We start from the raw sequence: 27,071 nt of genomic DNA, 5'->3' as shown, positions 1-27,071 counted from the left end.
TTTTTTTTATAGTATTAAACAGTATAATATACCTAAAATCTTGACCATAAGGTCTATCATATAATAAATCCTCAAAATTCTCATCATTGTCTTTTATTAGGGTGGTATCAACAACTATGAGGGATTCCCTGGTGGCTTAGCAGTAAAGAATCTGCCTGCCAATGCAAGAGATATGTGAGCAGATGCAGGTTCATTCCCTTGGTGAGGAAGGTCCCCTGGATAAGGAAATGGCAACCCACTCCAGTATTCTTGCCTGGAAAATCCCATGGACTGAGGTGCCTCATGGGCTATAGTCCATGGGGTCACAAAGAGTCAGACACAACTTAGCAACTAAACCACAACAAACATTAATGACTATGACTGTATTTTATTGTTCTGTATATATGTCTATATTAGGGCAAAGATTTTGTTTTATTCATACCTGTGATGTCTCAAACACTGAATATACATATATGAAACTCCAATACTTTGGACACGTGATGCAAAGAACTGACTCATTTGAAAAGACCCTGATGCTGGGAAAGACTGAAGGCAGGAGGAGAAGGGGATGACAGAAGATGAGATGGTTGGATGGCATTACTGACTGAATGGTCATGAGTTTGAGCAGACTCTGGGAGTTGGTGATGGACAGGGAAGTCTGGCGTGCTGCAGTCTATATGGTTTCAGAGTCAGAAATGACTGAGCAAATGAACTGACTGGTTTTATATATAGATATAGATAGATATATATATAAAAATTATATATTTATATAAATTATATGTTCATATGGATTATATATTTATTTATATTTATATAAATTTATATATTATTATTTATATTTTAAACATTATTTTATATATTTACATTATTTATTTATTATATTTATTTATATTTCTATAAATTTATATAAATTATATTTTATATAAATATATTATATTTATAAATATATATTAAATAATTTTATATATTATAATTACATATTATATATATTATCACTGCCATTTTCAGCTGTCTTGGCAATATGTGGTTCATTTCAGATGACATTATTTGAAGAAGATAACATTTTGGAAAGGATAGGAATGAACCTTTTTAATCTGAATAGTCAGAGGTATTCCCCAAAGCCATCCAAAGAAAGCAGGTTGCAGATTTCTGCCATTAGATACAATAACTTGATCTGTTTGTTTGGATAGTATTATAAAATGGCACATAATGCAGATATTCTAGGTCTCAGTCTATTTCTATGAAGTAATGAGGTTTGGACATTCCAAAATACATATATTCCTCCCTTATGAGGATGACAAAATGTCAGTGCTGTCCATTTTCACAAAGGTCAGGGTGTTGCCATGAAAACCAGGGACAAATAAGTAAAAATGAACTGTCGGATCATGTTAATTATGTGATCGCTTCTTTGGATGAGTATTTCTAAATTAAAAAGAGGATAAGCTATAAATTATATATCAAATGTACTTAATGAAAGCATAGGATAAAAAGATGCTTTAAAGGAATTCACAATTTATTTTCTTTTCAAGAGCAACTGTTGGTCACAGAGGCAAACTCCTCAATGACAAATGGCTAGAAAAATCAATTTACTTCTACAATAAAAAGGCCATTTGTCTCCTTGTAGAATCCATGTGACATTGTTTGGCCTTTTATAAATGATCAGTCTGAATAATGTCTATGGTTTACAAATTCCCTAACTACATCACTGATTATGTACCAATGAATATGCCTTATCCTGTGGAAATAGACACTATCACCATTTTAACAAACATTTTAACCTAAATAAAGCTGGCTCTTTCATGCTTTGTCAAAAGCATAGGGAAAACCAGTGAACACAATGTTTCATCAACAGATCTGGACCACATGTTCTTTAGAGCAAATGAGGTTTAATTAACAGATCCATTAGTAGATAACTGGTCAATTAAAACTTAGGAGGATTTTCTTATAACATACGGTGACTTTATTAAGAACATTTCTATACATGCACGATTGCATTTTCTGATTCAACCTGCCACTCTGTAAGAAGTATAGAACGCTACCACAAAAATATGGGCCTAATTTTAGAACCACATAAAAACTCATATAACGTCATTGATAGGAAGGATATATAACTCACTAAGCTAGTAAGTGTATGAATAGAGTTTAGTACCATTTTATTAATGTAGTTTTACATTGCATTTTATTCCTAAGCAAGGATATTTCTGTTTAAATGTCAACTAAATATATTCTGTTTACAAGTATTATTTGGACAGTCTTGGTAAAAGTGGACTACTTATGTTTCATTTATAGTGCACTGTTATTCACACTAAATGCATTTTAGAGTGCAGACATTTGAACTGCTTTTCATTTTATTATTTCTACTTTGCATATTTTAATTACCAATATATTTCATATTGTGCATGGAACCTCTTTTTAAAGTGCAATCATATGCTTCTCAGTTCACATCTTTCTAATCTCATCATTATTACTGATAGAATATCCCTAAAATTTGGGAAACTCTGATTTATTTACCTAATTTATTTACGTACTTGAAAGAAACCTGGTATCCTCAGTTCTTCCATTCCCCTGGAAATTATCGTCTTGTTCTCTTTTCTAAAATTCTCATTTCTGAGCTTAGGTTGACTTTCAGTCAACAGGACTGCTCAGGTTCTAATTCTTTAGTTAAAGAGGTAAGAAGGCAGACATGATATGATATGATTTGGGTTTTCTGAGATGGAGTCATTTATCAAAAATAAATTTCTCATAGTTTATCTCTTGAGCCTGAAATTACATTACCTATGCTCACTCCATTGAGAAGCTGTGTATCTTTTGTAAAGAGCCTAGGTTTTGCAGTTAGAATTGACCTGTATTCAACATTTTGAAATGGTTCAGCATATGCTAATACTTCGCTTCTTTAATTGGGTGTATACACTAAGTTTCTTGCTTACAATTCAAGCATTATTCTGTTTTTGTTATGCTGCTATAAAAGTTAAAAATAAAAATTCATTGACAATGTTATCTACACTGGCACGCTGCAAGTTTTAATGCATCCTCTCAGGTGACTTTAACACATAATTTATGCCACTCAGGAGCACACATCCCTAGAGGTGGTTAGGCAGGATTTTAAAGATACAAACCCTGGGTCCTCTCTTCTCAGGAAGCTAGGACAAGACAAGTATCATCATGCTGAGTTGCACTAGAGGGTTTTTAACCTAGCATAATGCTGAAAGTGGTCTTTTTTGATGAAAAGAATACTGCTCAATCTATACACCTAGGTCAGAATAGGGTAAGGCTTTGTGTCATTTTAGTGACAGGGATATGAGATAGGCAGACAGAACCTGACATCCTAACCCTCTTTGAAGTGATATTCTCAGAGTAGGGGAGAGTGTTGTGCTCTGCCAATCCAACACATGACCTGACTAGACTGTTACCTGAATTCCTCTTAGAATATTTTAATACCTGCCTACAGTAATTCTTTCATGCAAGGCCCTTGTTGAATGGTATAACTGAATATAAGAATCACCTGAGATAGTAAAGGAAATATCCATTTAATGTAAGCTGCTGCAAGCTTATACTGAATTTGGAATCTGAGATCATAAACTTGAATTAGGATGTGATCATAGGAAGTGAACAAGTACCTCTAAACTTTGGGATCCCATTTCCCACTCTATAAAATGAAAGATTCCAGGAAATCTATAAATGTCCTCAGTATTTAAAAACAATTCCAATAACTGAGACATTTAGAAGTATTTTTAAATTGTTTTACAAAAAAGATATCTAGGAACCTGACCAAATTATCTTTTGCTTTTATTTAAAAATAGATAACCAGAGTTCATAAATATCCTTAAATTGTGCCACCAAAATCCTAGTTGTAATGATTTACTAAATTTATTTAATCTCTTTCCTAACCTCACTGATAGCTCACAATGAAGGATGAAAAATTAAGACTATGAAAACTAGTGAGGCCCTTTTCACATTAAAATGTAAGCTGATTTAGAGGGAAAGTCCTTTGCACTAATGGTAGTTCTAACTTCTATTTTGGAGTTATTGAAAGAAATAGCTTAGATTTAAGACATTTCAAACTGTAAAATGAAACCTAGACAACACAAACAAATTATATCACTATAACAATTTTCTATGTAATGCCAGAGATGTAGGATTCTAGATTTATTGCTATTATATAAAGTAAAATAGTGATCAAACTGTTAGACTATGGATACTTCTATTTATTTCTCTGTTCTTCAATTGATAATGGTAGCTTGGTAGTGTCATTTAAAAATAACATAAAAATCCCAAGTGCTATCATAATTCTATCAGTAGTGACTCTCCCCACACCTCTATCTTCTCTTCTAGTCAAGAGATGCAGAGTGAGTCCTGGTATTGTAGCTTTAATAATATATCCTGATTTACATCCATTTGCTACTATAAATTTGCTGGAGACATTTATTTTTTATCAGTTAATGAATATAATTTTCACAATTCTTTAACTTGCATAAAGTATTGGTAGTTAAATTTTTAAGTGCAAGTTATGAAACTAACTAATGGTGTTCAGCCCTCTAGATTAGAGGAATTTCTATACAGTCATTTAAAATTTAAATAGCTTCCATGTCCCCATTGCTTGAATTTGTAAACGGATGAATGGTGTAGGAAACATAAATTGGGCATTCATTCCTATTTCTCATTGACTTGTTCTTATCTCATTGTAATCTTGGAATTTCAAAAAGTGTTTAATTCTGCCAAGTGAAGGAAGTCCTCAACACATGGCCCAGTAATTAGACAATAGTTAATTAACCACTGCTAAACTATAAGTTTTAAGGTAGAACGGGTGCTTCCCTTGTGGATCAGCGGAAAAAGAATCTGTCTGCAAAGAAGGAGACACAGCAGACACTGGTTGGATCTCAGGTTTAGGAAGATTCCCTGGAAGAGGCATGACCATGCACTCCAGTATTCTCGCCTGGAAAATTCCATGGACAGAGGAACCTGGTGGCCTATGGTCCATGGGGTCGCAAAGAGTTGGACACGACTGAAGTGAATGAGCATGTACATAAGATAGAACATTTGTTCTTAAATTTGAGGAAAAAAACTGTTGAATATTTTAAGATGATAACTGGAAGAAAGTTGTAAATCTGATGTTATTTTCATCATTAGTTAGATTCAATTTTTTTAGAAAATCCTACTATAAAAACATGACTAATGTTCAATCAACTACTATAGAAAACAGAATTAATTTAATACAGCCAATCTTTGCATTTATGCTCTCCTCCAAGTAAGCAGTATCAATATTGACAAAATTTATGCTTCTCAAAACAACTTTGAACTTCCTGGCAAGGTCAACTAAAAATGTTTCAAATATTCCTTCTCACTTATTTAAATGATCTCACTGAAAACAGAATTAGTGTAATCGTTACTGTCTATAAATCTCTCTTTCTCTCATTCTCTTCCCTATTTTCTCTCCTTTTCTCCCACCTTTCCTCCAATTTCCAATCCTTTCACTTGAAGAAAAATTAGAGCTTGCTTCTATTATCAAAATCTATGCATCAATATTAAATTACTTGAAACAAATATAATCTTTCACATGCCTCTTCATGCTGATGAAAAGATATTGAAGGCACTAAAGCTGTTGTACATAAAGGATGCCACTGGATATTCCTGTCTTTCACACAAACTAAGGCATTTTTTCCCCTTGATTTCCACTGACTATTCTTTTTTTATTTTTCCCCTGAATGGTTTCTGCTTTTTCCACCATATTGTTGGACATTATTTTTGTTTGTTTTGCTTCATATTCTCTTCTTGGATAAGATGATCTACTTCTAAATAATGAAATTGCTTGTGAAGTCCATGTTATACTTCTGAACTTCCTCTCAACTATCAAACCCTACTTTCTAATTGGTCACCAGAAACTTGAGGATGTCTTATCAATCCTTCGGGTACAACTACTCCCAAACCAATTTATCCTCTCAGACTTTTCCTTAAATCCCTCATTCAGACCTAACATCCTTCCCTCAGAATGTGGGATTACCATATGCTGAAATGAAGTTTAACACTTTGGAACCATGAAAAGAATAACATACTTTGGAAGGAATGGAAGAACTCATCTAAGCAAATGGCTTTCAACTATGTGTGCTTACTACTGTGTGCACACATATATGTTTGGGAACTTGAGTCAGAATACTCTGTCCAAATATAATCTTAGACAGAATTTCTATATAAAAAAGAGAGATAGACTTTGTTCTATTTGAAATTAGAAGGTAAATAAAAAGGGTAAAACTCTCAACTGGTTACTACCCTTCCTCCTGCAGTTTAGCAGCCCCCAAGGATAGTTTTTAGAAATATCTAGTTGTCATTGGAACACCATTTAGAAATCAGTTATCCAGCTGATCCTTTTATTCTACCGATGGAAGTTTTGGGGTCTAGCCAGACCCAAGGTCACAATGCTATTAAGTAGTAAATTTGGGCCTGGACCCAAGTCCCAGGCTCTACACACACTAAGCTGCCTGATGTCAGTCAGACATTTCTCAAATTGACTTGAGTGCACTGGTCACCGACCTAACTGCCCTGGAACGAGGTTGTGAGTGTCCCTCAGCATCTCATTTGATTTCTATCAAACTCTTTAGCTGAATAAATTTGCACCCCCAACCACCCACAAATACCACACACATGCTATGATAGGTAGACTTTTTTTTTCCCCATCATATTCTCTGTTTTCCATTCTATTTCTTCAAAGTATCCTAAAGCTGTGGTGAAAAGGAACTGAAGATGTAAAGAGGCTACCTCACTTCTCAGGTATAGTTTGTGAGTGAATCTAATGCTGTTTCTACCAGCTAAGCTTTTTGGCAACCCACTCCAGTGTCCCTGCCTGGAAAACTCCTTGGACAGAAGAGCCTGGTGGGCTACAGTCCATGACATCACAGAGTTGACCATGACTGAGTGACTAAGTACACACACACACACACACACACACACACACACACACACACACATGCATACATACAAGCTTTCTGTATTTTCTCTCACATGACACATCCGTTAAAGAAATGTGTATCTCCAATGCCTTAATTTACTTCCTAAAAAAATTTTCTGCCTCCTCTTTCACATTACTGCTAAATGACTCACTTAATACCTCGCCATGTTGCAAAGGTAGTCTGCACTGCTGGAGAAACAGAGGAAAAGTTTTCTGTCTCCAGTTGATTGAGTGTGAAGCTTCTGAAATGTTTCTTGAATGCTCTTCTAATTCTTCAGCATCCTTCCTCTAATTATCTCATTTTAGAACACTGCAAATTCATCCAGTGAATAAGCCCTCCAAACACCAATCCAATCATGCTGCTACAATGATAAAATTCTGTGGTCATACTTGACTGTGTGAAGGAGATCTAATTACATTCATTTCCTTCAAAGATCTAGTGTCATATTACCCCCATTCTTAATCCAGCTCAGACACCATCTGCTTTATGTAACTCTTGTGGAATAGACTTAATAGTTTCATCCTGTTTCTTCTATATCACTCTAATAATTTATAGAGCAAATGCAAGACTATCTATTAATAAAAATTTTTGTGTTTTTGTGTATAAAACCCTTGAATAAGATCCTATACATCTTTATTTCTTCCTGTATCCCTTTTCCTATAGTGGTTGTTTAACAAATATTTTGGGGGGTTGAAAATGCACTACATTTAATGAATTAATCCCTGAATTGTGGATGACAGCTCTATTTAATTTCCCTTTGCCATATTAGAACACTTGGCATTATTCCTACTTGAATTGTCAGTTAACCTTTGTCTCTCAAAGTTAAATCTTCCTCCACTAAGAATAGATTATCTAAGGCTGAGGGCTTGTGAAATAAAGGTCAGATATACCAAAAGAAAGGAAAACATACCAATAACTTAAGTTGTAAATACTGTGTTCATCTCTTGTCATGGGTTTTCTATTTTTATTAAAAAAAAAATCAGAAGTTTCAGGAAGTTTCTATAAAGTGCTGTCAATTGATTTAACACATTTTTCCACCTTTATTTTGTGCAGTTTTAGCAATTTCTCTCCAAGGTCATTCAGCATATTTTAATGTGGCATTTGCTAAGCCTTCTGGAGGTATCTTTACTCTAAAAATATCCAAGCATGAATTTTTTCTTTGACTGTTTGAATGGCTGATATCAATAGGGAACTGGACTTTAGCTCCAAAGAGTCTTTATCAATGCTACCTGAAGCTAAATGATAGTATCAATAATAATACAAAAATAATAGCTCATGTGGACAACTGACATTTTCTCAAACTTAATTTAGTGTGAGTACACCATTTTTGGACTTCCCTGGCAGCTCAGACAGTAAAGCATCTGCCTACAATGCAGGAGACCTGGATTCAATCCCTGGGTTGGGGATTGGAGTTGGAAAAGGAAATGGCAACCCATTCCAGTATTCTCACCTGGAAAATCCCATGGACGGAGGAGCCTGGTAGGCTACAGTTCATGGGGTCACAAAGAGTCAGACATGACTGAGCAATGTCACTTCACACCATTTTTAGAAAACTGCTGTTTTTCTTTTATTTTAAACATATAATCTGAATAAAAATTGTACTGCTCATTCAAACACAGAGTCCAGAAAATTACCCTAACTACTCCCAACACTCCCAGACTGTTGTGTTCATATGTCTCTTACATAGCAAATCTTCACCAGCCACAGAACAATGCAAGACTAATAACATGAGCAGAATAAATAATTCTAAATTATTAAATGAATTTTATATAAAACACATTTAATGGACAGAGTAAAACCTATTTTCTGATAGGCAACATTAAGCATAAAATCTTCTTCTTGGTAAACTTTTATATACCTAAATATGAGTTTTATAACCGTGCCTGCCATGTAGGTTGATATTAATTCCACAAATGAATGGAATTAGGTATCTCTATGAGCATGCCACAGACGAATATTTCCTAGGGAATGTTCTGTGTACATGGTCAATAAAAGTAGTATTTCACAGTTCATTTTTTCCTCTGGTAAATTCATTAAGCACTATAGGAATTTGAGGGTCTGAGAACCACAGTAAAGATAATTGCTAGCCACGCTTAGTTCCAGTCCCAGTGCTGTGAACAGGCATTTTCAATGCATATGAAAAGAAAGTGGGGAAGGATATAGAAGAGATAATTCAATGTTTTTAGGGGGACCCTTTATTGACACCCTGATCAAAATACTCACCTTCTTTTTGGCCCTTATCAAGGAGAGATATAATAGCCCTTACAATCAACATAAGACTCAACTGAAAGAGAGGGATTTTCAACACCTAAAGAGTAAATACAATCTGTATGAAACTTTGCCTAAAGTCAATGTGAAAAGCAGCCAATCATCCATTCAGATGTCTCCATAAGCAGGAGAAGCTATAAAGTTCAGAGTATGTTTGATTGTTTTAAAGTTTGTTTGTTTGTTTTTTATTCTTTCCTCAGCCATTCAAAATTAAACATATAGAAATTGATTGAAAAAAAAAAGAGGTGAAGGATTTCACAAACAGAATGGAGGCAGCAGCAGAAAATCTTGCATGCTAGGAATGAGACGAGCAATTGCAAAGTAATCTCAGGAACCCTTGAAAACTGGGCAGCCTAGCAAAGAATGATTCATTTAACAAGGAACCAATAAAATATAGTTGACCTTGAACCATATGGACTCAAACTGCATGGATTATCAATAGACAAGCACTATAGCACTACATGATCATGGGTTGGTTAAATCTGAGGATATGGAACCTCAGATATGAAGGAACCTCAAATATGGAGGACCCTACTACAACATTATACTCTGTTTTCCCACAGCTCAGAAGTCAGCATCCTTAGCCTCCATGTTGTTCAAGGGTCAACTGCCTACACAGACATGAGAAATAAGGAATAACCAAGATTTTTGCCTCAATCATTAGAAAATATATTACTGCTTATATACACAAATAAATTATACATAGATTTAACTTAATTTCATAGTAAGTTCACAGAGCTCAGCTTTGTTATGATTTTCTTTCTTAATGAACAGGGCTTCAGAAGTCTAGGTTTGAGGTTAGCACGCTATGGCCTATGGGCAAAATGTGGTCCACTACTTGTTTTTCGAAATAAGGTTTCATTAGAAAAGAGTAGTACCCAATCATTTTATTGCCGTGGCAGCTTTCCTATGGTATTAGCAGAGTAGAATAGTTGCAACAGAAACCACGTAGCCTGCAAAACTGAAAATATTTACTATCAGACTCTACAGAAAAAGATTGCTGACCTCTGTTCTCCATTAGTTATCTCCATCTGGAGGTCATGGGTTGAAACTCACAGTTTTAGAGTCAAGGAAGAAAATGATTTCTGTGTCCAGTAATTTAGGAACCAATTACATAACTTCTTGGCTACATGGAAGCTTCCTCTGGTCAAATCATTGTCAGCTCTTACATGTGTTAGTCTTACTTATGACTTCCTCTTATAAAAAGTGATCTGTCACTCACTATTGTCATTCTCTAAAATTTTAGTTCTAATAAGCACAATTTCATGAGTCTCTACACCTCTATAACTTGAAAAGGGCAAAGAAGCAAACCAATAAGATAATCATTTGTCTTTTGCTCTCATGCTCATTAACTATTCTTAATAGTTGTGTACCATAGTTCTATATTATCAAGAACTTTCATTTCAGAGATGGGAATACTTGCACAGACACTTAACTATCATAATAATAGTATCTAGTCAGGTAGTTGGGAGCAAAGAGAAAATTTCAAACTAATTTTGTCCCCTTCTCTGTGCACCTATATTTATATTGCTAGCTCCTCTAAATCTTGCTCCATTTTCGGCTTTTTAAAATGCTCCTCTACTTTAACAGAGGAGAAAAAAAATCATCAAATTTGTATCGAGTCTTCTGTCATATTTGCCCACCAGATGTCTCATCACGGAATTCCACAGATCACCAGGCTCACTGTTTGTATTTTCTAGGCATAATGCAGGCTTCAAAGTTTAGTATAAACCTACAAGTTTTCAGGTCATGCAAAGGAACACATGCAAGCTCAGAAGCACCAAAGGACTTGATGCAGAACAATACTACAGGAAGCAATGGAACGTTATTCAGCAAGCCCTCTTAAAATTGAAAATCTATAACATTTATACTTACATAAATGTATAACAGATAAGCGATAATATTTTGAGGATTACTTTAACTGTTGCCAAAATTTTAGGCTAAAATTTATGTGCATTTTCCAGCAAGTATGTGAAGGATTTTCATTTTATAATTTTTAATTGCTACAATTAACATTTCAGTATATTCATTTTTTTAATTAAGAACTTGCCAGCGATTACTAAATGTTTTTTAAAACTTATTTGTAGTCTGAAAGTGAAAGTGAAGTCACTCAGTCGTGTCCGACTCTTTGAGACCCCATGGACTGTAGCCTACCAGGATCCTCAGTCCATGAGATTTTCCAGGCAAGAATACTGGAGTAGGTTGCCATTTCCCTCTCCAGGGGATCTTCCCGACCCAGGGATCAAACTCAGGTCTCCCGCCTTGTAGGCAGACGCTTTACCGTCTGAGCTACCAGGGAAGCCCATATTTGTAGTCTAGACACATAAAATATACTTCATTAAAGATAACAATAAAATAAACCAATAAAACTTGCTTATATTAGTATCAGCTGATATTAATTCTACATAAAAAGCAATAATCACATAGTATTTCTGGGACTTCCTTCATCCTGTATATTCTGCCAAATGTATTCTCACTTCACCGCCACTGTCACAGTGCTACTTCCATCAAGATTTAACTCAAATATTGTTTTTCTGTGGAATTTTCCTGGGCCAACATTTTGTCAATGTTGACAAAAACATTCACAATTCCTACAGAACTCTAATCAAACTTTAAGTACAGTATCTATTCTACTATATCTTGTGCCTAGTTTTTAAATCATCTGACAGCTAAATAATTTGACAACTTAGACTGTAAGCTCCCAATGGGCAAGGCCCATTATCTGTCACCATAAGACATAGAGCCAGCCACACAGAGCAGTAACACAGTAAAAGAATCTGCAAGGAACATGAATTCTAAAGTGACAGAACAACAAACACTCACAATAAAACAATTTGCATGTTTGTAGGACCAGGAGGAAAAAATATTTCTAATAAGGAATTAAAGTAAAAAGAAGACATAATCTATTATCACATATATTATAATTCTCATTGTTCAATCAGATGCAGGAGGCAAACTCTGAAACACACGGAGCCTCTCTCTTTAAAGTTTTTTTTAGTCAAATCATTGTCTTTTAAAAATATTAATGATTCTGTAAACTAGGATTTACCTTCCTGAGATGTTTTATATTTCAATATTAAAGTCCTCAAAAGCAGATCTAGAAATGCAGTTCTGTCATTTAAAGAAACAGTTTTCAATCTATTAGGCAGAAATGTCTTAATGGTACCTCATTCTCAACTTAATGAATTTCACATATGTATCTTGAAACACGGTAACAACTAAGATTCTGTATGGAAAACAGAATGTATTCTGTATGTATAAGATTCTGTATGGAAAACAAAGGTTCAGATTTTTCTAAATTTAAATTTCATCCTAAATTTGTTTACATTTACCATATACACAGTTTAACAAGAAACAACAATTATAAATTCCCTAAACTAGCAATAATTAACAAAATCCAAAATGCAAAATGACCTCACATATGTACTTACGTCTAAACAGTAGTCTCCTTTTCTTTGACTTCACTCACCCAATTTGTGGGAATTTCTTCTGAATTCTATATGGTTCATAGAATTAATATAGTTCAGGATTTTCCTGCAGGCTATCAATTCATTTCAGTTCAGTCACTCAGTCATGTCCGACTCTTTGCAACCCCATGGACTGAAGCACGCCAGGCTTCCCTGTCCATCACTTACTCCTGGAGCTTGCCCAAACTCATGTCCATCAAGTCGGTGATGCCATTCATCATAGCATTCTGCATGCTATAGCTTGTTCAAACTCTATTTCCCAGTAATATCTCTATATTTCATATCAAAGCACTCTTTAAGTATTTTCCCTACTTTGCAGGGATAAATACAATATTTATTGATACCAACTGAATCACACAATCTCTGGTCTACAGATCTTTATGTTGCACTCTGGTATTCTACTGTACTGTAAGCAAAATGAAACATCAAATCCAGTTTCAGCATGAAAACAGAATATGTAATCTCCTTCAGTGACTTATCCTTTAAACACCATCTTCTGTGGATCTCTATCAAAATACAATTCCCTGCACAGATTGCCCTGCAAGCATGTCACCTGTGCAGCCAAGTTTAGAAAGGCCTCCTCACTTGGTTTAATGCTTTGATACTGCCATCAAGAAATTCTTATCAAGTTCTGAACAAGGGACACGCCTTAACAATTTTTCACTGGACAAATTATGGAGCCAGTCCTGTCCCTGAGAGTCATAGCACATTAAATCATAGTATAAATTGGTCTTTAGAATGACTTTTCTTAAAGTCAGTAAAGAACTATATGATCAGGAATTATGATCTATATGAACTATATGATCAGAACTATATGATCAGGCACCAAATGTCTACCTTGGGAAGGTAATAATAGGAGGAGGAAAGCAAACCTAAAGGGAAAGCTACACGCACAAATTAGTTTATTGTTTTGATTTAATAATTATTTATTATCTTCTTAGTGCCATGTAATGTTCCAAAGGCTGAGATCATAACAATGAACAATACGGACAAGTTCCCAGACTTCATGGAGTTTCCACTCAAGTGAGGGGACAAACAACTGGGTCTGTCTGTGGTGGGTAGGGCAGAAAAGGGAAATGTTTTGGTAAACGATTTAACATATCTCCTTTAGAGATATCCTATGACATCCCTTATATGTGGAATCTAAAAAGAAGTGATACATATGAACTTCCTTACAAAACAGAGCCAGACTTAGAAAACGAACTTATGGTTGCCAGGGGAGGGGAAGGGACAGTTAGGGATTTGGGGAAGGTCATTTGGGGAAGTTGCACACTGCTATATTAAAAATGGATAACCAGCAAGGAGCTATTGTATAGCACATTGAACATTATTCAATGTTATGTTCCAACCTGGATGGGAGGGGACTTTAGGGGAGAATTGATACATATATATGTATGACTGAGACCCTTCACTATTCATCTGAAATTACCACAACATTGTTAATTGGCTATACTTCAATAGAAAATAAAATGTTTAAAACAAACAAACAAAAATATATCTCCTTTATTTTGGGTATTATCACCTTTGGTGACCAGACAAAATGATTATGGCTAAAAAAACTTTATTACAACTACATTTTTATTACTAACAGGTAATTTTGAGTGTTTTCTACTTCTCTGATCGTCTTTTAGCATTTTCCTGGAAAAATTTTTGGAAATTTCATAAATTAATGCTGGTCATTTATAATACATAGTTTCAAATAGGCAATATTATTAGGTTATATAAAAATGAGTGTTAGGACTCATTTGGTGAATAATTATATAATGCCCCTGTCTCCTCTCCATTTTCTCCTCCCTCTTCTCTCTAAATTTAATTGTATATAGACTGTGCTCTGTTTGGACAAGAACACTGATTCTTTGCATATGAGTTTGTGTCACCAGTTCCAAAAAAGAAACAAGCAAAAACTAGGCAAACAAACAAAGCAATGGTCATGATTGAATATAGACCACTTGAAAACTGTCTCTCATAAACAAGGACAAATTCCACAGATCTCATAATTGTTGTTACTCTTATAGGAATTATCATATATCGGGTGTCCCCTATCATGTTGATGTAGGCATTCAATGACTATTTGCTGATTGAATAAATACATAAGTGAATGATGACTGAGTATATCAACAGATTTCCTTATATACCCTAAAATTAGTCCATCTCCTAGGGATAGCACTAATTTTGAATAAAGTAGTTATTGTTGTGGTTTTTGTTTGTTTGTTACCTAGTAAAGAACATCTTTCCAAACACAAGTACCATCCATCACCCTAGAATGGAATATTCCTTAGAAAAGATCTAGAATGATGAAAAGCAAGCATATTTGGTCACCCTGAAGTATGGACTATATCCCTTAAGAAGTAAAGTAAATTCAGTGTGTATTGCAATTTGGAATCATGAAAAGACACAAAATCACAAGTCCATCTGTTAACACACAACAATCAAAATACTGCCTGACTGGAAAGAAGACGTTGACTATTTTAATTCCTTCAAAACAGAGTATGTTTGCAATCTACATTTGTGCTCTTTGTTTTCAACACATATTACTCACCCTCGGATTATATGAAAATTCTAAATTAAAACTCAATCTAGTAACAAGCTGTCAAAACAAATAAAGCTACACTGGAGTTCTCCAAATGCATACTCATTGCAGTTCATAAAATTGCAGGGCTTCAAAACATCCTAAGAATTAAGCTAATATGTCCTCCATACCAAAGCCCTGCAATTTTCCTCACCTAAGGATGTTCATTTGATTGAGAGAAAATTGATAACATATTTTCGGTCTTAGTAGAAGAAATTTCACTCCAATACATTTTTATGTTTAGTCATTCTTATTGTGAAGAGATACTAACATAAGGGTCTACAAACAGTCACATCTGATTACAATTTTAACATGTTTATCTTTTTTATCTTAGTGGAAAATATATTTCTTATATAACTTATATCTTAATACTCAAATTATCTCTTGGTATTTTATTCTTAGGAATAAATAGTTTCTGTTTGTTTCAATTTTATGAACATTATCCCAATTCTTTCAACATTTGGTATTTAACTTTATCAATGAATATAATTATAGACTTTACAAAGAGTTCCTAGTTAATAATTTAAAACCTGGTACCATCTAATCCAGAAGTCTGTATCTATTATAGCCCACACTATTAATTTTATGTGCACTATTTCTGTAAAACCTCATGTAAATCTAAACAAAACTTCATGTAAATCTAAATCTAATCAAATTCAAATTCTCTTAACATGATATTTATTGGGCATTCAGAATGTTAGGATTTTGGTTTCAGGAAACTTTGAAAATAAGAATGTTCTTAGCTTGACTGAAGACTATTTTGTATATTCAACATTAAAAAAAAAAGGTTCTCAATGTGAACATCTTTTAAATCATAAATATACTTCTTACCTGTGCTGCTGGATATATTAACATCAATACTGATATCAGATATTCCACCTCCCTTCAGAGATGCTACACATGTGTATGTCCCAAAATCCGTGAATTTTAAATCAATGATGTCCAAGTTGGTCGTTCCCGGGGAGACATCCGGATCAGTCTGCGTAATAACCATCCGCTCAGAACTTCTTAATGGACGACCATTTTTAAACCAACTAAATGTTAACTCCTCAGAAGGAACAGCTTCTACTTGGCAAGATATTTTCACCTCACGCCCAATCTGGATGTTGTCATCTTTGTGATAAGGATCTGGTGTGATCCAAAATCGTCCTTTTTTTAATGCTAAAACATAAAAATTCCATAAGTAATTAGTGTTACTTTCATAATGTTAGGGATTAATTCACTATATATAGGTAGTCATCTCTGGTCTGAAATAAAGTAAAACAAGATAAAATAAAATGTATGTATGTTTCTTCAATTTCCAAATAGTGTGCATATTAATAAAACTCAGGTAATTTAGAAACAATCTAAATAACTAAATTACTTACAGACTCTAAAATGGATTTTTATAAAGTGGACAATATTTTCCAGTAATATAAAAATGCTTTAAGATCTATATATGATATTTAAACATTGTTGCCTTTGAATTTTGAACAAATGATGAAATATGTTAAAGTCATTTAGGTATTAGAAAAAAAAAATAATTATCTGGATCATTAAGCCCAATTTCTTACCTATGTCATACCTATTATGGCACCATTTTTCAAATAATTCAAATACTGTGAAAATTTCGTAATAAAGAAAATTTTAAAGTTCTGTTGACCAAAACTAGTTTGGTAAGAATTCAGTTAGTCCATATCACTTCATATTCATGAGGCACTTTCATATTGAAGAAAAATGTTTTTTCAAAAAAATTCCTGTGATAGCTCTGTTCCACCATACATAGATGTCTTCAGTAGAAACCATTTACTGGCTATCTCATGCAGATGGCCAAAAGAACCTCTTGGCAGATGGCTTGCGAAACATGCTGTGTTTGTATCCTAACCGCAGTGCCTTCCGGGTCTAAGGTCACTGCTGTTCTCACAGCCTGTGTCAGCAATCATGACTACCGGAAACTTCCAGAAGAGCACCTGTTGTTTTTTTTAAGGGCTTCAGTTCCGAACTTTGAATGATCCTGTGGTATTCAGTTTGTAATACAGCTTGTTTTTGTTTTGTTTATTGCAATAATACTCTTATGTACACATTTTTCTCTTTTCCAATACCCTATCCATGCCCCTCTCCAACATCATCATGCCTACACGATGAAATGGAGCATATGCACTGAAACATAATTATCAGAATAAAATAGTGTTCATTCTCTTTTACCATTAAACATAAATATATGATGACACTGGCAAAAATGTTGTGAATTTAGAGGACCTGCATATATTGGAGGCCTACTAATTGCATCCTGGGTAGACTTTCCTGAGTTTAACTTGATTTTCCTCAGTTCAAAAAAGGCCAGGAAATACCATGGATTTGGAACTATTTGAGAATACACTAGAAATTAATTAATTTTTAAATCATAAAGAGATATTTTAATTTTCTTTAATTTTCAGCCTCAAGTATTTTCATCTGCTTTCTTGTTTATATCTTAATAAGAAGAGATAAATGAATATCACAAGGTGTTTGTATGTCTTTTTTTATTCAAGAAATATTTATGGGGTTCATATTCAGAACTAGGCACTGGCAAGATCCTTATAATATGAGGTGAACAAAACAGACATAACTTTGATCATTACATATGGCAAATTGTGTATTCATAATTTATAGTTCAATCTATCTAACCTGTACATATGATACTTATGTCTAAAAAGATATGAAATATTTAATGAGTTTAAAGAAGTCTGAACCACAGAGGAGAATCCTCCAAAATATTGTTTAGAAAATGCACAAGGCTTCAGTCTTAACAAAATCACCAGAAGACAAATATTAAGTCAGGTTCTTATATTACTGTTTGTTATATCTTCCAAATGCAACTGATGAACCTTATTTATTCCAACCATAACTTAATCAGTACATGACTCTAGGATGGAATCAGGAGAAATTATGTAATTCATTATGTAGAGTCACATGTATATATTTTAATAAGGAACTGAAGCATGTGACTTTACATTACATCTAGAAAGGGAAATGTGTTAAAAAATCTCCACATCTGGCTACTTACATTTGATATGAAATACTGTGCACATATAATTCAAATACAGTTGAAGTTCTACAGCACAAACAAAACTATAAGATCACAGAATGTCATTTTCTTATATTTAATAGACCTAAAACATAGTATGTCAACGGGCATTTACTTTCATTAGCACTCACAACATTTAAACCAAAGTTTCCTTTCATTTGGTAAGACTTTTCCTTATCCTGTTTCTATAGAGAAATAATAAACCTACATTTAAAAAGATGAAACAGATAATACATAATTTTCAAAGATAAAAAATTATATACATATTAATAAGTTCATATGGAGGTACATTTTGGATAAATTCCACTCCAAAGTTTTAAATTGGTTATCACATACAAACACCACAAAAAAAAAACCCTGATGTTTCAATGATTAAAATTTATTGATGAGGTAGCTATTGTTTTCTAGCTCTGTTCTCTGTACAGTGACATATTAAAGGGATACTGATGTTGAGAGAACTGCAAACTCAGACAAATAAGATTTAAACTACTAAACAATTCAAAAGCCACTGATAAAAAACCAAGATATCAATATCTATATTATATATCCTGGACTGTTTTATTCATGAGAAAGAACTTTTAAAATTCAAAGTAAAAATATTAAAGATTATAAATTTAATAATCAATTCATAAATAAAATTAAATATGATATGCAATTATATTTTTAATAGAAAGCAATATGACCAAGTAGACTTTAAGACTGAACTCCTTGCCACAAATATTTGTTGATCTCAGTATCAGACAATTCTACTATTTGGCCACAGTCAATCATATTAGTCTCTCAAATGATAGACTCTGAGAGGGACAAGAGGGACAAGTCAGTGTGGCAATGAGCAAATGGTGAGGAATATCAGAATAAGTAGCGTGGGTCAACTGACTGGGGAGCTAGCTCTTTGAGTTTGTTTTATATTACTCCTTAACAAAATAACTGGTTTTACATACAGAACAGAAATGTTCTAAAGGAAAAAAAAAAAAGTGTGTGTGTGTCTGTATGTGTGTAGCCATCTGACAAATTTACTTAATTTTGTAATTTACTTTAGGTGCTCAGAAAACTAAGAGCATAGCTCTGTTAACTAGGCACAGGTACATTAAGAACTTGAAACCCCATTCCAGTTTTTCATTTCTATGTGGTCCAGTATGGGCAATCTAATTTTTACGGGTCAAGTGCATCATTTATAAAAATAGGAGGTGATAGTATTAGACTCCCTCTGAGACCCATTGTGAGAAATAGCTTATTAACAATAGTGTAGATCTTTGAAAATATAAAGTGTTTAATATAGCTAATCAACTGGGAAACAGGTTTCTTCATTTATAATTAAACACTCTTTTTCAGTGAACAATTTATAGTAGTTCATGCAATGTTAATTTAAAGTCATTTCCTGCTACCAGTTAAGATTTCAAATACTTAAAATCAATCTGCGATTAGTACCAGAATATAACAGGGCTGCAATAGACATAACAAGACTCTGTAGAACTAAAGAAACTCTATGGAGAAAGAGAGGAGAAATCCCTTTCCCCAAATGCAATTTCATAGCCTGAATATAGAAAATCCCCTAACACCAGCTTCAGAGAACATTAGATTTAGCTTAATGTATCATAAATTGTGATGGATGAACCTCAAAAGGTACTTGTTTAGTCTGGCAATGCATGTAAAAGAACTGGCATCAAGCTGAGCCTCTGTTCTGGATAATCAGCTTAGAAACACTGCAATATAGCCCACAGCCCCCTTTCATAACATTGTGAGAACTGAATACAATTGGCCCACATTCACTTTCCAGATATTACTTGCCAGGACATTCCAATTGCACTCACTGAAGCCCTCTACTTTGAGATTTACAAAGGTACTTTCTGAATAGAATGAAACCAGTGTTTAAATGAAAGCCCACTGCAAAGATCTGGGTATGGCTTGCTGCTGAACTTGTCCTAGAGAGAAAAGTGGATTTTTGCTTGTGGATGACTAAAGTCCCAAGGCAGACTTCAATTATTTAAAATTAGATTACTTCTTGAGTTTATCCTTGAGCTAAAGACCAGTGGCTTTGGAGAAGTCTAGGCTCATGGCTTCCAGGAATACAATATGCATATAAAGACAATGGGGGCACTGTGGGATATCTTGTCTAGAGTTATAGATTTAAAATGATGAAATGCACTAATTGTTTGTCATATGTTCCAAGAATTATACAATGCATATTAGTACATATTAAAATTTGTACTTGAACAAAAAAAGAACATTAAATAACATTTTTAAAATGTTTTAAATATTAATGAGAAAGCATCTCTGGAGAGAAGAAACATCAGTTATCAACTTCTGAACATCTGCTAAGAATCTGTTTCAGAAGGATGGTAAGACACAGATTGAGCACTGACCATCATTCCAAGTAGATAAATGAGCTAAAAACCTCTAAATACATCACTTATTATCATCTCAGTAGGATTCTAGTCAACATGAAACACTGACAAATGTTGCTAAGAAGAATGGATCTAGAGATAATTAATAGTGTAATCAGATAAATAAAAAATGATCTTCTATTCATGTATTCTCTGTAAAGGATAATGAATATATTTGAGTGAAAAAGGTACTTGCTAGTCCCACACGATGCTAGCTAAATAAAGAACTGGAAACATATTACCTCAGCAAAGAAAGAAAGTGAAAGTGAAGTCGAGTGACTTTTGCGACCCTGTGGGCTGTAGCCCAGTAGGTTCCTCGGTCCATGGGATTCTCCAGGGAAGAATACTGGAGTGGATTACCATTTCCTTCTCCAGGGGATCTTCCCAGCCCAGGGATTGAACCCAGGTCTCCGGCACTGGAGGCAGACGCTTTAACCTCTGAGCCGCCAGGGAAGCCCAAAGCGATCTGCAATAGTAAATGAGAGTAGATACAATCTGTCTTGGGGATTTCCCAGGTGGCGCTAGTGGTAAAGAATCCATCTGCTGATGCAGGAGATGTAGAAGATGTGGGTTTGATCCCTGGGTTGGGAAGATCCCCTAGAGGAAAGTATGGCAACCCACTCCAGTATTCTTGCCTGCAGAATCCCATGGACAGGGGAACCTGGCCGGCTACAGTTCATACGGTAGCAAAGAGTCAGACATGACTGAAGCAACCTAACACACACACATGAATTATCTGTCTTAATATAGTTAAATGCCTACCTGTCTTCTTAAAGAGATTGTGAACACCTGGGGACTGGGCCCATGCCTAACCCCCCCTTTGTGTCCCCAATCCAGAACCTGGTTCCTTGGTTCCTTGTTAAAGTTAGTATTTAACAGTTTTCATTAAAACAGATTAAAGTTGACTTAATTGTCAACTTTATAGCCTTAACTTTACAGATTCCAATTGTTTCCATTCAGTCTGATCTGTCTGTGTTAACTTTGTTCCTGCTTGGTAGTCTTATGTCCTAAGATGCAAGGGGGAAACAGGATAGAGAAAATAAAATTCTCAATATCCTCTGGGATTCAAGGGTTTTGTTTAGGGAACAAAATATATTTGATGAGATAACAGTATTAATGTACAGAAAACTCAGGAGACCTCATTCTATCACACTTACTGAATAGCTAACTTTGTGTCCTATTCATACAACGGTACAAGAAAATCAGCTGCAAACACGGTATCAGTTACTCATCCCTACTTTGTAAAGGAGACGGAATTTCATGCAAAAGGGCTTGTTCATATGATTTCGAAAAAGGTTAATAAAAATCACGTTAAAAAAGAACAAAAAGAGAGCAAATAAAATTTGAGGATTGACTATGATAGTAAAATTTTTGCTTTTCCACAGAGCTTTGAACATATTAATGTGCACATTAAAATATTCTTTTTGTTCATTCGTAAAGTCGTGTCAGACTCTTTGCCACCCACGGACTCAGCTAACCAGGCTCCTCTGTTCTCCACTATCTCCCGAGTTTGCTCAAATTCCTGTCTATTAAGTCAGTGACACTATCTAACCATCTCATCTGCTGCTGCCCTCTTCTCCTTTTGCCTTCAATTTCCCAACATCAGGGTCTTTTCCAATGAGTTGGTTCTTTGCATCAGGTGACCAAAGATTTGACTCTTCACCATCAGTCTTTCTAAAGAATATTCAGGGTTGATTTCCTTTAGGATTGACTGGCTTGACCTCCATGCTGTCTAAGGGCGTCTCAAGAGTCTTCTCCAGCACCACAGTTCAAAAGCATCAATTCGTCGGTGCCCAGCCTTCTTTATTGTCCACCTTTCACATCTGTACATGACTACTGGAAAAACCACAACTTTGACTATGTGGACCTTTGTCAGCAAACTGACGTCTCTGCTTTTTAATACACTGTCTAGATTTGTCATACCTTTCTTCTAAGGAGCGAGCATCTTTTAATTTCACGGCTGCAGTCACCATCCACAGTGATTTTGGAGCCCAAGAAAATAAAGTCTGTCACAGCTTCCACTTTTTCCCTTCCTACTTGCTATGAAGTGACGGGACCAGATATAATGATTTTCATTTTTTGAATGCTGAGTTTCAAGCCAGTTTTCTCACTCTCCTCTTTCACCCTCATCAAGAAGCTCTTCAAGGTTCCACTTTCTGCCATTAAAGCAGTATTGTTTGCTTATCTGAGGTTGTTGATATTTCTCCTGACAACCTGGGTGATTCCAGTTTGTGATTCCTCCAGCCTGACCTTTCACATGATGTACTCTGCATATAAGTTAAATAAACAATGTGACATATATAGCCTTGATGTACTCCTTTTCTGAACTATCTGTACCAGTCAGTTCTTCCATGTCTGGTTCTAGCTGTTGCTTCCTGACTAACACACAGGTTTCTTAGGAGGCAGGGAAAGTGGTATTCCCATCTTTTGAAGAATATTCCACTGTTTGCTGTCATCCACACAGTCAAAGGCTTTAGTGTAATTCATGAAGCAGAAGTAGATGTTTTCCTGAATTTGCTTTGCTTTTTCTGTGATCCAACAGATGTTGGCAATTTGATCTCTGCTTGCTCTTTTTTTAAATCCAGCGTATACATCTGGAAGTTCTTGGTTCACATACTGTTGAAACCTAGCTTGAAGGATTTTGAGCATCACCTTGCTAGCATGTGAAATGAGCACAATCGTACTGCAATTTGAACATTCTTTGGCATTTCCCTTCTTTGGGATTGGAATGAAAACTGACCTTCTTCAGTTCCTTGGCCACTGCTGAGTTTTCCAAATTTGCTGACATCCTGAGTGCAGAACTTTAACAGAAGCGATCTTTTAGGCTTTTAAAAAGTCCAAGTCTATCACACTCACTAGCTTTGTTTGTAGTAATGCTTCCTAAAGCCTGCTTGACTTCACACTTTTCTGGCTCTAAGAGAATGACCACACAGTGGTGGTTATCTACGTCATTAAAAGCTTTTTGTACAGTTCTTATGTGTTTTCTTGCCACCTCTTTTTAATCTCTTCTTTTTCTGTTAGTTCCTTACCATTTCTGTCCTTTATTGTGCCCATCATTGCAGGAAATGTTCCCTTCATATCGCTTTGTTGAAGACATCTCAAGTCTCTCCCATTCTATTGTTTTCTTCTGTTTCTTTGCCATGTTCATTTAAGCAGCCTTCTTACCTCTCCTCACTATTCTCTAGAACTTTGCATTCAGTTGGGTATATCTTTCCATTTCTCCCTTGTCTGTTTCTCTACTTTCCTCAGCTATTTGTAAGACAACCACTTTACCCTCTTCGATTTCCGTTTCTTTGGGAGGGATTTGGTTACTGCCTCCTGTACAATGTTGTAAACTTCCATCCATAGTTCTTCAGGCTTTCTGTTACCAGATCTAATCCCCTGAATCTATTCATTACCTCCACCGTTTAATCACAAATGATTTGATTTAGGTCATACCCAGAAGGCTTAGTGGTTTTCTCTACTTTCTTCAGCTTAGGCCTGAACTTTGCAATAAGGAGCTCATGATTTGGGCCACAGTCAGCTCCAGGTATTCTTTTCACTGACTATAGAGTTACTTCATCTTTGGCTGCAAAGAGCATGGTGGCGGTTTGGTCGCTAAGACGTGTCCGGCTCTTGCGACACCATGGACTGTAGCCTATCATTCTCCTCTGTCCATGGGATTATCCAGGCAAGCATAATCAATCTGATTTCAGTATTGACCATTTGATGATGTGCGTGTATAGAGTCATCTCTCGGGTTGATGAAAAAAGGTGTTTTCTATGACCAGTGTGTTCTCTTGACAAAACTGTTAGCCTTTGCCCTGCTTCATTTTGTATTCTAAGGCCAAACTTGCCTGTTATTTTGAGTATCTCTTGTGTCTCTACTTTTGCATTCCAATCTCCTATGATAAAATAGACATCTTTTTTTAATTTTATTATTATTATTATTTTTTTTGGTGTTAGTTATAACAGGTACTGTAGGTCTTCATAGAACCATCAACTTCAGCTTCTTCAGCACTAGTGGTTGGGATATAGACTTGGATTACCCCTGTCATAATGTTCATGGGGGTCTCATGGCAAGAATACTGGAGTGCATTGCCATTTCCTTCTCCAGTGTACCACGTTTTGTCAGAACTCTTCACTATGACCCATCACGGCAAGGCTCATAGCTTCATTGAGTTACACAAGCCCCTTCACCATGAAAAGACTGTGATCCATGAAGGGGAAATATTCCTAGAGGGGTTAATAATATTAATAAAAACCCTTTACTTGTGGAACATCTTATCTTTTAGGACTAGTATCTCATCGGATAAAGTAAGAGAATCTATTATCTGATGAAAACCATTAAAGCAACTCTAAAATTAGACTCCATTGTTGTTATAGGCATTTCCATTATAAGCACAACAAAATGATAGACACAATTCTCTTGTAAAAATAAAATTTATAATTAGAAAAAAAAACAAAGGAAAAAGGTAAATATCTTGATTTGTTTAAGTTGTGTCTAATGACACAATGAATTGCAAAACACACTTCAGAGCCATGTAATAAAGTATCTGCACTAACACTAGTGTGGTTCTTTCTTTTCCCAAGCCACCAGGACTTCTTCAAACTGAATTATCAGTTTGTTCCTATCTCGGAAATGCACATTTTGAAATATCCAACTGTCATGAAAAAGGAATGAAATGTGTTAGCGTCTGTATAAGTTGCAATTATCGATACAAGCTAAAATACAGTCTCACTCAGTTGCTTGAGGGAAAAATAATAACATATATTTATTTATATCTTATGTTGATATAAAAAGTATTTAAAGTGTTATTATGACATGTATTAAAACTTCTAGAAGATGGATAGGAGGAAGAAGTTCTTTTTCTGTTTTTTTTTATGTACTATTTGCTATTCTTATACTCATTTCTTTTATATAAATATTGCCAATCTATAGTCTGAATGAAAGCTCATTAATAATGCAAGAACCAAAAAAAAATCATTACACCCATTTCCAAAAAGTAGTTTTAAATAGCACCCTTGATAATTTGAATGCAGAATTAAATGCTGAAAGGAAATTGGTCGTTCTATTTAATTATGAAGTATCAAGGCTCTATTTACTTTGTGAATTTACTCAAAGCTAATTACTGCAGTTAGTCATTCAAATTGTTTAAGCAAAGTATGGTTGAATTTTTAATTCTCTTTTAAATGTCCTTGCCCAGAATAACTGCAGGTAAGTATTTTGAGTAGAAATTAAAGTAAAAAAAATCTTTCAGGGGTCATACATTTTGCTTTTAGATATAAGCCCTTCCTTGAGAGGAGAAAAGAAAGTGGATTAAAACAATATTATTACTATCATCATTAGTATTTTTCCATTCTTACCATTTTAGCCCTATCTTAAGGAGAAATATATATTAGCTATAAAGTTATCAAAGTGTCCATATAATGTCATAAGTAGAGATAAATAATTTCATAGTATTGTTGCTTTTCAGTCACTCAGTTGAGTCTGACACTTTGCAATATCAAAGACTGCAGCACGCCAGGCTGCCCTGTCCTTCACCATCTCCCAGAGCTTACTCAGACTCATGTCCATTGAGTCGATAATACCACCCAACCATCTCATCTTCTTTCACCCCTTCTCCTCCTGTCTTCAATCTTTCTCAGCATCAGGGTCTTTTCCAACGAGTTGGCTCTTCACATGAGGTGACCAAAGTATTGGAGCTTCAGTATCAGCATCAGTTGCTCCAATGAATATACAGGATTGGTTTCTTTTAGAATTGACTGATTTGATCTCCTTGCAGTCCAAGGGACTCTCAGGAGTCTTCTCTAACATTACAGGTCAAAGCAGCAATTCTTTGGTGCTCAGTTTTCTTTATGGTCCAATTCTCACATCCATACAGGACTACTGGAAAAGCCATATCTTTGACAATATGGACATTTGTCAGCAAAGTAATGTCTCTGCTTTCTAATATGCTGTCTAGGTTTGTCATAGTTTTTCTTCCAAGGACCATGTGTCTTAATTTCATGGCTGCGTCACCATCTGCAGTGATTTTGGAGCCCAAGAAAAGAAAATCTGTTTCTGTTTCCATTGTTTCCCATCTATTTGTCATGAAGTGATGGGACTGGAAACCATGATCTTGGTTTTTTGAATGCTGAGTTTTAAGCCAACTTTTTCACTCTCTTCTTTCACCTTCATCAAGAGGCTCTTTAGTTCTTCTTCACTTTCTGCCATAAGGGTGGTGTCACCTTCATATGTGATATTATTGATATTCCTCCTAGCAATCTTGATTTCAGCTGATGTTTCATCCAGCCCGGCATTTTGCATGATTTACTCAGCATATAGGGATCCCCTGGTGGCTCAAATGGTAAAGAATCCTCCTGCAATGCAGGAGAACTGGGTTCGATCCCTGGGTTGGGAAGTTCCCCTGGAGAAGAGAATGGTTACCCACCCCCA

General features: G+C 35.0%; 1 protein-coding gene across 1 annotated transcript in view; it reads right to left on the bottom strand.

Moving 5' to 3' along the window:
* MDGA2 (MAM domain containing glycosylphosphatidylinositol anchor 2) overlaps nucleotides 1-27,071 on the bottom strand; it is an 858,597-nt gene that overhangs the window by 223,505 nt on the left and 608,021 nt on the right. Inside the window, exon 7 of the mRNA XM_043471432.1 lies at nucleotides 16,056-16,385. Within this exon, the coding sequence (XP_043327367.1) occupies nucleotides 16,056-16,385 (330 nt within the window). The remainder of the gene's footprint in view (nucleotides 1-16,055; nucleotides 16,386-27,071) is intronic.

This window comes from Cervus canadensis, chromosome 6, assembly GCF_019320065.1.
Source record: "Cervus canadensis isolate Bull #8, Minnesota chromosome 6, ASM1932006v1, whole genome shotgun sequence".
In the NCBI taxonomy this organism is placed as follows: domain Eukaryota; kingdom Metazoa; phylum Chordata; class Mammalia; order Artiodactyla; family Cervidae; genus Cervus; species Cervus canadensis.
The sequence above is the reverse complement of the archived record's forward strand: the minus strand, read 5'-3'. Positions and strand labels throughout refer to the sequence as shown.